This window comes from Triturus cristatus, chromosome 10, assembly GCF_964204655.1.
Source record: "Triturus cristatus chromosome 10, aTriCri1.1, whole genome shotgun sequence".
Classification (NCBI taxonomy): domain Eukaryota; kingdom Metazoa; phylum Chordata; class Amphibia; order Caudata; family Salamandridae; genus Triturus; species Triturus cristatus.
In genome coordinates, this window is record NC_140593.1 from 655,760,071 (window position 1) to 655,772,361 (window position 12,291).

The 12,291-nt window shown below is 36.4% G+C and overlaps 1 protein-coding gene across 1 annotated transcript; it reads left to right on the forward strand.

Annotated features, from left to right (window-relative positions):
* Window positions 1–338: 338 nt before the first annotated feature.
* Window positions 339–11,597, forward strand: LOC146789862 (uncharacterized). The gene is made up of 2 exons (XM_085632222.1): window positions 339–448; window positions 4,828–11,597. Exon 2 carries the CDS (start codon window positions 4,871–4,873, stop codon window positions 11,333–11,335), a length of 6,465 nt encoding a protein of 2,154 aa, XP_085488348.1. The 5' UTR covers window positions 339–448; window positions 4,828–4,870; the 3' UTR covers window positions 11,336–11,597.
* The last annotated feature ends 694 nt before the right edge of the window (window positions 11,598–12,291 follow it).

Genomic DNA, 12,291 nt, shown 5'->3' on the forward strand with positions numbered 1-12,291 from the left:
TGTATTGGTACAAAAAAATGTGTAACCAAAGAACAGTACTATGGATTTGCAGTTAGGTTTGAAAAGTCAAGCACTCTTGCTCTGTGGAATTGAAACATTGTGTGTCGAACTTCTGACCTAACTGCACACAGCAGTGTTCCATGAGCTGTTGCTATGGTAGCAGGCAGAAGTCAAGTTGGGGGAAGGGTACTAGGCAGAAGTCAAGTTGGGGGCAGGGTACTTTTGGAAAAGGGTTGGTTTTCAACCAATAGAAATGTGTCATTACATTTGAAAAAAAGGGGGAAGCACTGAGATTTGAAACTTACATGTATATGTGTGGAAAAATAGAGGGAAAGTTTGCCATTATCTGGTTCTGCTGAGAGGAGAGAGGTGTACAGAACAGAGATCCTGGCTCTGATAATCTGCTGTTTGAGTGACACATTTCTTTCACAACTAACTAATTTTAAAGGTGAGTTTACAGTTTGAGAGGGGATGTATGTGGTAACTTAAGAAATGAATAATAGAAATGGGAATTGTTTTTGTTGTAGTTACACATGGTGGATTCATAATGTGTCAGTCTGTAAAAGAGATTTTCACTTGGCCCGAAAAAAAAAGAGCAGTAAGTGTGCTTTCAAATTGGCAAAGAAATTTCGTTTTGGCACTAATGTGAAAACATGACTGTGTGTGCATAGAAGAATTATAGGCAGAAATGTATTGCGTCTTGCTCTGGTGATTTCACAGTTGCAGTAGATGGAAAAGAGGAGCGAATTTTTGGGGGAAGAAGCAGAGGTTTAGCACACACCCATGTGCTTGCCATGTATAGTCATGCACAGTAATTAGAAGCGAGTGGGGTTTTCAGGTTTAAGTCTGTAATGCAAATACATTCAGCATCACTAAGGCTGGTTGCCCCTGCTGGAGTGTAGGCAGTCACAGAGAATGCACACGGTGGTGGTCTGAAAAAAAAACAGCTTGGACATGTGCATTTAAATAAATTTAAAAAAAAAGGTTTCAGAATGTGTCAGTCTGTAAAAGTGATTTCAAAGTGTAAAAAGAGATTTTCACTTGGCCCGAAAAAAAAAGAGCAGTAAGTGTGCTTTCAAATTGGCAAAGAAATTTCGTTTTGGCACTAATGTGAAAACATGACTCTGTGTGCATAGAAGAATTATAGGCAGAAATGTATTGCGTCTTGCTCTGGTGATTTCACAGTTGCAGTAGATGGAAAAGAGGAGCGAATTTTTGGGGGAAGAAGCAGAGGTTTAGCACACACCCATGTGCTTGCCATGTATAGTCATGCACAGTAATTAGAAGCGAGTGGGGTTTTCAGGTTTAAGTCTGTAATGCAAATACATTCAGCATCACTAAGGCTGGTTGCCCCTGCTGGAGTGTAGGCAGTCACAGAGAATACACACGGTGGTGGTCTGAAAAAAAAACAGCTTGGACATGTGCATTTAAATAAATTTAAAAAAAAAGGTTTCAGAATGTGTCAGTCTGTAAAAGTGATTTCAAAGTGTAAAAAGAGATTTTCACTTGGCCCGAAAAAAAAAGAGCAGTAAGTGTGCTTTCAAATTGGCAAAGAAATTTCGTTTTGGCACTAATGTGAAAACATGACTCTGTGTGCATAGAAGAATTATAGGCAGAAATGTATTGCGTCTTGCTCTGGTGATTTCACAGTTGCAGTAGATGGAAAAGTGGAGCGAATTTTTGGGGGAAGAAGCAGAGGTTTAGCACACACCCATGTGCTTGCCATGTATAGTCATGCACAGTAATTAGAAGCGAGTGGGGTTTTCAGGTTTAAGTCTGTAATGCAAATACATTCAGCATCACTAAGGCTGGTTGCCCCTGCTGGAGTGTAGGCAGTCACAGAGAATACACACGGTGGTGGTCTGAAAAAAAAACAGCTTGGACATGTGCATTTAAATAAATTTAAAAAAAAGGTTTCAGAATGTGTCAGTCTGTAAAAGTGATTTCAAAGTGTAAAAAGAGATTTTCACTTGGCCCGAAAAAAAAAGAGCAGTAAGTGTGCTTTCAAATTGGCAAAGAAATTTCGTTTTGGCACTAATGTGAAAACATGACTCTGTGTGCATAGAAGAATTATAGGCAGAAATGTATTGCGTCTTGCTCTGGTGATTTCACAGTTGCAGTAGATGGAAAAGAGGAGCGAATTTTTGGGGGAAGAAGCAGAGGTTTAGCACACACCCATGTGCTTGCCATGTATAGTCATGCACAGTAATTAGAAGCGAGTGGGGTTTTCAGGTTTAAGTCTGTAATGCAAATACATTCAGCATCACTAAGGCTGGTTGCCCCTGCTGGAGTGTAGGCAGTCACAGAGAATACACACGGTGGTGGTCTGAAAAAAAAACAGCTTGGACATGTGCATTTAAATAAATTTAAAAAAAAGGTTTCAGAATGTGTCAGTCTGTAAAAGTGATTTCAAAGTGTAAAAAGAGATTTTCACTTGGCCCGAAAAAAAAAGAGCAGTAAGTGTGCTTTCAAATTGGCAAAGAAATTTCGTTTTGGCACTAATGTGAAAACATGACTCTGTGTGCATAGAAGAATTATAGGCAGAAATGTATTGCGTCTTGCTCTGGTGATTTCACAGTTGCAGTAGATGGAAAAGAGGAGCGAATTTTTGGGGGAAGAAGCAGAGGTTTAGCACACACCCATGTGCTTGCCATGTATAGTCATGCACAGTAATTAGAAGCGAGTGGGGTTTTCAGGTTTAAGTCTGTAATGCAAATACATTCAGCATCACTAAGGCTGGTTGCCCCTGCTGGAGTGTAGGCAGTCACAGAGAATACACACGGTGGTGGTCTGAAAAAAAAACAGCTTGGACATGTGCATTTAAATAAATTTAAAAAAAAAGGTTTCAGAATGTGTCAGTCTGTAAAAGTGATTTCAAATTGAAAAAAGAGATATACACTTGCCCCCGAAAAAAAAAGAGCAGTAAGTGTGCTTTCAAATTGGCAAAGAAATTTCGTTTTGGGACTAATGTGAAAACATGACTCTGTGTGCATAGAAGAATTATAGGCAGAAATGTATTGCGTCTTGCTCTGGTGATTTCACAGTTGCAGTAGATGGAAAAGAGGAGCGAATTTTTGGGGGAAGAAGCAGAGGTTTAGCACACACCCATGTGCTTGCCATGTATAGTCATGCACAGTAATTAGAAGCGAGTGGGGTTTTCAGGTTTAAGTCTGTAATGCAAATACATTCAGCATCACTAAGGCTGTTTGCCCCTGCTGGAGTGTAGGCAGTCACAGAGAATGCACACGGTGGTGGTCTGAAAAAAAAACTGCTTGGACATGTGCATTTAAATAAATTAAAAAAAAAGGTTTCAGAATGTGTCAGTCTGTAAAAGTGATTTCAAAGTGTAAAAAGAGATTTTCACTTGGCCCCGAAAAAAAAAGAGCAGTAAGTGTGCTTTCAAATTGGCAAAGAAATTTCGTTTTGGCACTAATGTGAAAACATGACTCTGTGTGCATAGAAGAATTATAGGCAGAAATGTATTGCGTCTTGCTCTGGTGATTTCACAGTTGCAGTAGATGGAAAAGAGGAGCGAATTTTTGGGGGAAGAAGCAGAGGTTTAGCACACACCCATGTGCTTGCCATGTATAGTCATGCACAGTAATTAGAAGCGAGTGGGGTTTTCAGGTTTAAGTCTGTAATGCAAATACATTCAGCATCACTAAGGCTGGTTGCCCCTGCTGGAGTGTAGGCAGTCACAGAGAATGCACACGGTGGTGGTCTGAAAAAAAAACTGCTTGGACATGTGCATTTAAATAAATTAAAAAAAAAGGTTTCAGAATGTGTCAGTCTGTAAAAGTGATTTCAAATTGAAAAAAGAGATATACACTTGCCCCCGAAAAAAAAAGAGCAGTAAGTGTGCTTTCAAATTGGCAAAGAAATTTCGTTTTGGCACTAATGTGAAAACATGACTCTGTGTGCATAGAAGAATTATAGGCAGAAATGTATTGCGTCTTGCTCTGGTGATTTCACAGTTGCAGTAGATGGAAAAGAGGAGCGAATTTTTGGGGGAAGAAGCAGAGGTTTAGCACACACCCATGTGCTTGCCATGTATAGTCATGCACAGTAATTAGAAGCGAGTGGGGTTTTCAGGTTTAAGTCTGTAATGCAAATACATTCAGCATCACTAAGGCTGGTTGCCCCTGCTGGAGTGTAGGCAGTCACAGAGAATACACACGGTGGTGGTCTGAAAAAAAAACAGCTTGGACATGTGCATTTAAATAAATTTTAAAAAAAAGGTTTCAGAATGTGTCAGTCTGTAAAAGTGATTTCAAAGTGTAAAAAGAGATTTTCACTTGGCCCGAAAAAAAAAGAGCAGTAAGTGTGCTTTCAAATTGGCAAAGAAATTTCGTTTTGGCACTAATGTGAAAACATGACTCTGTGTGCATAGAAGAATTATAGGCAGAAATGTATTGCGTCTTGCTCTGGTGATTTCACAGTTGCAGTAGATGGAAAAGAGGAGCGAATTTTTGGGGGAAGAAGCAGAGGTTTAGCACACACCCATGTGCTTGCCATGTATAGTCATGCACAGTAATTAGAAGCGAGTGGGGTTTTCAGGTTTAAGTCTGTAATGCAAATACATTCAGCATCACTAAGGCTGGTTGCCCCTGCTGGAGTGTAGGCAGTCACAGAGAATACACACGGTGGTGGTCTGAAAAAAAAACAGCTTGGTTTCATAATGTGACAGTTTGTTATACAGATTTTCACTTGCCCAAAAAAAAAGAGGAGTTTGTGTGCATTCAAATTGGCAAAGAAATTTCGTTTTGTGACTATTGTGAAAAGAAATGTAGTAATATATTTAAATTCAATAAAGAATTTTTTTTTTAGTTTTTTTGCAGGTATTGCTGAAGAACAGTGAACAAAATTTAAGATGCCTACAAAATCTCGAGTTCAAAAAACGCTAAAAAAAAAACTATATTTGAGGACAACTGGAGGACCAAAGTTAGTAGAAGATGCTGATGTTGGGAAAAAGAAAAAATCTTCTGGTAAGCAAAAAAGACAATTCCTAAACAAAATATTGAAAACAAACAAAAATGTACAAAATGTCTGTTCTCGGAAAAATGTAACAAAACCTACAGAACAGCAAAAAATTGAGGATTTAGTTAATGCAAATATACCTTCTGCAATTGAAAAGTTTAACATAAACAGAAAAACAGCATTTAAAGAGATACGTAGAAAAATGTTTCAGAGAAGAGTTATGTCCAATTTGATAAAGGATATAAAGAAATATAAGCAAAAGGCTAAATATTATAAGAGAAAAAAAGAAATTGAAGCCATTGCAGCAAAGGCATTAGAATTAAAAAGGAAACTATTCATATTAATTTTGAATAGGATGCGTACATTAGATAAAATGGTTAATGTACTGAAATCACAAAGCAAAAGCAAAAGAGTAGTGAACAGAACAAATTTTTGTAAAGTGTTTTTAGGAAAGTGGATGCATAGCTCAAGTAGTGAACCTTTTTTTAATGAAGAGAGCTATTTTCAAAGTAATAGTTTGCTGCATGCAGTTGACACCAGAGGTCGTTCATACGAAGTAAAAAATGGTTGCATAATGGAGAAGGAGATAATGGTTCCAAGAGATGAGGTACAAGTGATGGCAGATGAGGCAATGGGGAGACGTCCTAAAGCCCCAGTGTACACTTGGAATTGTAGTAGTATTTGCACTGTGCGTCAGGAATCTATTGACAGATTTCGAGAGTTTCTAAGAGAATATAGTAAAAAAAGTGTAAAACAAAAGATTAAGGTGCTTCAAAGTCTGGATCCATGCAGAGTGAGAGAGAATACTGGTTTGCAGGGTCATTCTCTTGCTTGTCTATCTAGAAAAGTGTGCAATAGTGTTTTCCATCATTTTAGGATGCTGGCTGTTCATCATACTGAAATGAGAAAGTTTGTGAGACGGTTGTATTTTGCCAAAAGTCCAGCAATAAAGTTAAATGAATTGAATAGGGCTCTGTTCCGAGGAACGGTATCAGATGTAGAGAAGGTTGTTGATGAAATTCAGTTTTGTTACTTTGGTCCTGAACAAAACAGTGCAGAGAAGGACACAGTAAATGAGGCAGAAGTGGAAGAGAATGTAGAACCTTGTGTAAGTAAGACATTTAATGATCACATAACAAAATTTGCAATAGTCTCTAATGAAAGACCAAATGTTACTTGTATTTGTTGCCGCAGAACTCATTATAGAAAACAAACTAGGAATGTTGATCTCTACAGAAAGAGTGAAAATGAAGATAATTATAAGTGGATGGATTTTGCAACATATATATTTCTTGAAAATTGTTTTGAATTGGGTGAAGATCAGCGTATTTGTAAATACTGCTACAACAAGTTAGAGGAAAATAGAATGCCGACCAGAGCTGTACATAATAATTTAGAATTGGATGCTATTCCTGCTGAACTTTCTGAATTAAATACATATGAGTCTATACTCATTCAATGTGTTCATCCGTTCCAGACCATAGTACGTATGGAGCCCAAAACTGGTAAATTACCTCCTTCAGATTTAGTGAGAGGTTTAAAAGGTAGAGTGGTGTATTTGCCCTTGGATTTGAAAAAAAATATGGAAACTATTGATGCGGATACTTTGGAAACTGAACCATTAATTATTCTGGTTAATGGTGTACCTACAAAGAATAAGAAGATTTGGCAGGAGCTGGTAGATGTGCGGAAAGTACAAAGAGCAAATTTGTATTTGAAAAAAAATAACAAATGGTATGAATCAATTTATATAGTAGAAGAAGAAGAAGAAGAAGATTTACAAGGAGATACAGAAACACCAAGTGGACAAATTGAAAAAGTGGACAAGTCAAAGGAAGAAGAAATTTATGAACATTTTAGCATACATCCTCTCCATTCGAAAGAAGTTATGGGAGACAATATTGATCTCTTTCAGATGAAGAAAGCAAAAGGAAATCCCGTGAGTGTATGGGAGGAGAGCTTGGAAGCTCGATGTTTTCCCCAGCTGTTTCCTAAAGGAAAAGGAGGACGATACGATGAACGTCCGGAACAGATTCCAGCTTCTGAGTATCGGACTACAAGACTATATGCTGAAGATCCCAGATTTCGACAAAGTATCCCTTATTTGTTCCATCTTTTATTTGAAAGCGACTTGTCTGCACTGTCTTATGCAGTAAATCACATTTTAAAAAGTGGAGTACATTTACAAAATGTGTCTGCTAAGGATTTTATGGAGAAAGTGCAGCACCGAGATGATCATTTGGAAACACAACTGATCAATCTGATGGCTTGTCAGCGTGGGACAAATGAATATTGGTACCGACGCCATGGTGAACTAAAATGCATGTTACGCAATTTAGGAACACCAACATGGTTCCTTACCCTAAGCTGCGCCGAGTACGCTTGGGATGATTTACTGGATTTTCTACGAGAGGCCAATTCAAACATTGAAAACATCGAATACAAGACAGCAGGAGAACTGTGCTCATTGGATCCGGTTAATGTTTGCAGATATTTCAATCATAGATTTGAGGCTATGATGTCCTTCATCTGCAATAAAAAAAATCCACCCCTTGGAGAAGTAGTGGATTTCTTTTGGAGAAAAGAGTACCAGGCAAGAGGTGCTCCTCATATTCATATGCTGCTGTGGATCAAGGATGCCCCAAAGTTTGGAACAGATACTGATGAAGCAGTGTTATCTTACATTGAAGAATATGCAACATGTGCTATACCTAAAAGCACAGAAGAGTACAAGTTAAAGGAGCAAGTTCTACGTTTCCAAAGTCATCGGTGTGGAAAATACTGTCGACGGAAATACAAGAGCAAAGAAAAATACTACACTAAATGTCGATTTGGATTTCCTAGACCTGTTCTTACAAATGGAAGAGTCAACAGTTTTATGTCAGCTGTGAGACATACTATCACAAGAAAATCACCTAAGAATACCTACAACCTTAAAAGAAAAGAAGAATCAAAAAATATAAATGACTACAACCCAGTCATTTTATCCATGTGGAACGCTAACATGGATATACAGTATGTTGCTGACAATTCCATTGCTGTTGCTCGATATGTAACGTCTTACATTACGAAATCAGAAAAAACAGAATTGAAGGAAATGTGGGAAGAGATTTCTCACGAGAAGACTGTCAGTAAGAAGCTGTACAGTTTCAGTTTGAAGATGTTATCGCATCGAGAAATTGGATCCTACGAATGTTCAGATAGATTATCTTCTGCAAGTCTCTACTCGAAGTCAAGAAGAATAATTTGGGCAAGTTTAGGCCTTGCAGCAATGAGAAATCGGGTACTGAAATCTGTTGGAGAAATTGAATATTTGGCACAGTTCGAACCTGAAAGTACAGATATATTGAAAACAAACATGTTGGACACATATTATCCCAAGAGAAGTCATCATCTGGAGAACATGTGTCTCTATGAAGTGCTGCAGAACTACATTTATTCACGGAAAGCTGCAGAAGACATCAATAATGGAAAATATAAAGTCGTTGGTGAAGAAGGATGTTTGGTGAAGCAAACCAAAGGAAGTTTGATAAATCACCGGAAGCTGAGTTGCGACACTACCGACAAGAAAGAATTTTACTACTTGGCTCTTTTACAGTTGTTTAAACCATGGCGTTCAGAGGATGAACTACTGGGAGAATTCCAGAGCTATGAAGATTCTTTTAATGCTTGCAAAGACAGCATACAATGCAGTACATTCTCAACTTATCTGCAAATGTTAAATGAAGAAATTGAACAGGAAACTACAATTGCAGCAGAAATTGCTAGAGACAGTTCTCAGGACAGCCAAAGTTCAGGAACATACAGTCAAGATCCCCTAGGACAACCAATCGTTGAAAATGAAGCATCAATAGCCATGAATGAAGTGGAAACGGCTATGAATCAAGCTCAAGAAGAATTTATAGACTTAGAAAATTTGGAAAGACAACTGAATCAAGAGCAGCAACAAATTTATGAAGAGATCAAAAACAAAATTGAACACGGATTTCTACATGAAAAAAAAGAGTGCTCATGCACATCATTTCATCCAATCAGGATGTATGTAAGCGGACAAGCTGGCACTGGAAAAAGTTTCCTAATTAAAGTCATCAGAAGCTACCTAAAGCAAAAAACAGATTCTACTTTGTCTTGTGTGGTTACTGCTCCAACTGGGTTAGCAGCATATAACATAAAAGGAATCACCTTACATCGTTTGCTAATGTTACCAGTGGAGCATGAGAACAAAATACAATTCAACAAGCTAACTGGAGAAGCATGCTTGGAAGTTTCAAGAGTATTGAAGAAGATGCAAGTTCTCATTATTGATGAGGTGAGCATGGTATCAAACTTAATGCTTGCCTTTGTGCATTTAAGAATGCAGCAAATTTTGAAGACAGACTATGACGTGTTATTTGGTGGAAAACACGTCATCGTTTTTGGGGATCTTTTGCAACTTACTCCGGTTAAAGGACAACCAGTGTTTAATACTGTGACACATGAAGACACGAAGAAGTCATTGGGAAGCATCGGTAATACAAATATTTGGTCCTTCTTTGAGTACAAGGAACTTACAACTAATATGAGGCAAGCAAACGATGAAGAATATGGAAGTATTCTGAAAGATATCAGGATTGGACTACTCACAGAAGCTGGCAAAAAAGCATTACAGACTCGGCTGCTACATAATTTATTTCCAAAGGAAGAAATAGTTGCAGAGAAGATATACAAGAACATTGCAGAAAACAAAAGTGTCATCTGCTTAATGCCAACTCTACGTGAATGCTCAATATTCAATGAGGAGCTTTTGAAATTGGAAAAGGAAGAGATCATGAAATTGGAAGCAGTGGACAAAATTGAGGATGGAAGAATTACTGTCACAGTAACAGGCAAACTGAAAAATAAATTGGACTCACTAGAGAAGAACATCTCCAAAACAGCAGGATTAGAAAAAAATCTATATGTTTGCATGAACTGTAGAGTGTTTTTAAGGAGAAATTTGGATGTTGAAAAAGGCTTAGTAAATGGAGCGATGGGAAGAGTTGTGGGTTTTATTAATTATCAGAAAAAAGATGGAATTGAATGGTTAAAAATAAAATTTGATCAGATAGAGGAAGTTAAAGACATTTGTCGTTGTTCAGTTCGTTTCATGCTTGTGAAAGACTTATATGTACGTAGGAAGCAGTTTCCGTTTTCTCTAGCATATGCTGTAACTATTCACAAGTCTCAAGGATTGACTGTAGATTGTGCATTTGTGAACATTGGATCTAGTGTGTTCAAAGAAGGTATGGCATATGTTGCTTTGTCACGAGTCAAAACATTATCAGGTTTATTCATGATAGACTTCGATGACTCAAAAGTTAGTGCTGATACAAACTGTGTAAAGGAGTATAATAGATTAAGAAGAAGCTATGCTCCTCATTTAGGTCAGTATCCTGTGTTGGAGAAACGTGTAGTTTCTCGTAAAAGGAGAAATGAGAATATCTGTAATGAAGATGTAGAGAAGAGGAAAAAAAAGAGGAGTGATGTAATTGCAAGCAAAAAGAATAAGGAAAATGAAGAACAGGTTGTAGGATGTCATTTTGAAAATAGCTCTGGTGTCAACTGCTACGCAAATGTAGTGCTGAATGTTGCTTTTTATCTGGAAAGTTTGCAAGAGCAGATAATAATAAATCAGGGAAAAAGATTCTGTTCAGAGCTCAGTCTCCTTTTTCAAAAGCTGAGTAAAGATAAAACTCAAATAGAAAGTGCTACTGATATTAGAAAACTTTTAGATGTATGTTCAGGACGAACACAGTTTTCTCAAAATGAACAGCAAGATGCTCACGAATTTTTGATGTATTTTCTTCAGGTAGTGGAAGAAGAAGGAGTTCCCATTGACATTTTTTTTGGTCTCTCTTATAAATGGGAACATAGTTGTGATAATTGTTATAATATAAGTGGTTCTATTGTTGATAATGAAAGGTTTATTTATTTGACATTGCCAGAGAGTAAAACAGTCACTTTTGCAAACTTAGTTAAAGATGCTAATCATAGCATGAAATGTGGTGAGTGTAATTCTGACATGTTATCAACATTAATTTTAAGGGAATACGGACAGTATGTAATTTTAATGATGCAACGATGTAGAGCTGATGGATCAAAATTGGATACTTTAATAAAGAAGTTTACAGGACAGCAATTATCAATTTCAGGAAAAACTTTTGTAACTGTTGCAATAATTTTCCATGATGGACCTACTGTTACTTCTGGACATTACACAGTTTATCTAAAATGTGAAAAAGGATGGACACTGTGTAATGATTCCCAATTGATTTTCAAACAACGTTTGCCTTTTGATTTAGCAAATTCCTATCTAATCTTCCTGAAACCTAAATTTTAGAGAGACTTGGCAAGATCTGGACAAAATAATTTTACCATTTTACAGGATTACCATTGCAATTTTGTAGAAAAAAGATTTTTAAAATTATCATTTGGCCTAAAGGAAAGATAACCAATTGTAATGTGGACTTTTTAAATTTTTAATGCAATTTTGAAAAACCAATAATTTAGAGATTATCGGTAACTTCTGCACATTTTAAATTTTGGAATGTTATTGGACTGCCACTGGAAATTTTTTCAAAAATAATTTCAAAAATTACTATTTGGCCATGTGGAAAAGTAAGCAATTCTATTGTGGACTAAATAAATTATTCGAAAAATTTTCGTGAACCAAAATGTTACAGAGAATCGGTGAGATCTGGACAGATTAAACTTTAGAATTTTAATGGTTTTCCCTTGGAAATTTATTCCAGGGAAAGAATAAAAAATACTATTTGGCCTAAAGGAAATAAAATCAGATGTATTTTGGAGTTATTTGAGATATATTATTGTGAATGTACTTCTGAAACAAAAATATCAGACGGTATTTTAAAGAAAAAAGTATTGTTTTTAGATGACATTTTTTAAGAATAATATGCATTTCTGTAATGATAAGTTTAAGTGAGAAGAGATTCTGGGCTTTTTTAATACAATCTTTGAGATTGTTATTTTTTTTTGCCCGCTGTAAAATGATGAATGCAATTGCTTTCACAATTTATAGTGAAATGCAATATATTCTGAAAACAGCAAAAATAAGGCAAAAATATTTTTTGGGAAAAAATGTAAATATGTGTACTGTATTATAAAATGTTTTAAAAATATTAATACTTTTTTCTTTTTTTTCAGATCGATATAGAAAATTTTCGTAAACTACAACCATTTTAAAAACTATTTTTAAAAAAAACAAATGAATAAATATTTTTTTCAGTGAGTATGGTAAGTCAATAGTAATAATTGTAGTCTTTCAAGGACCTTGTA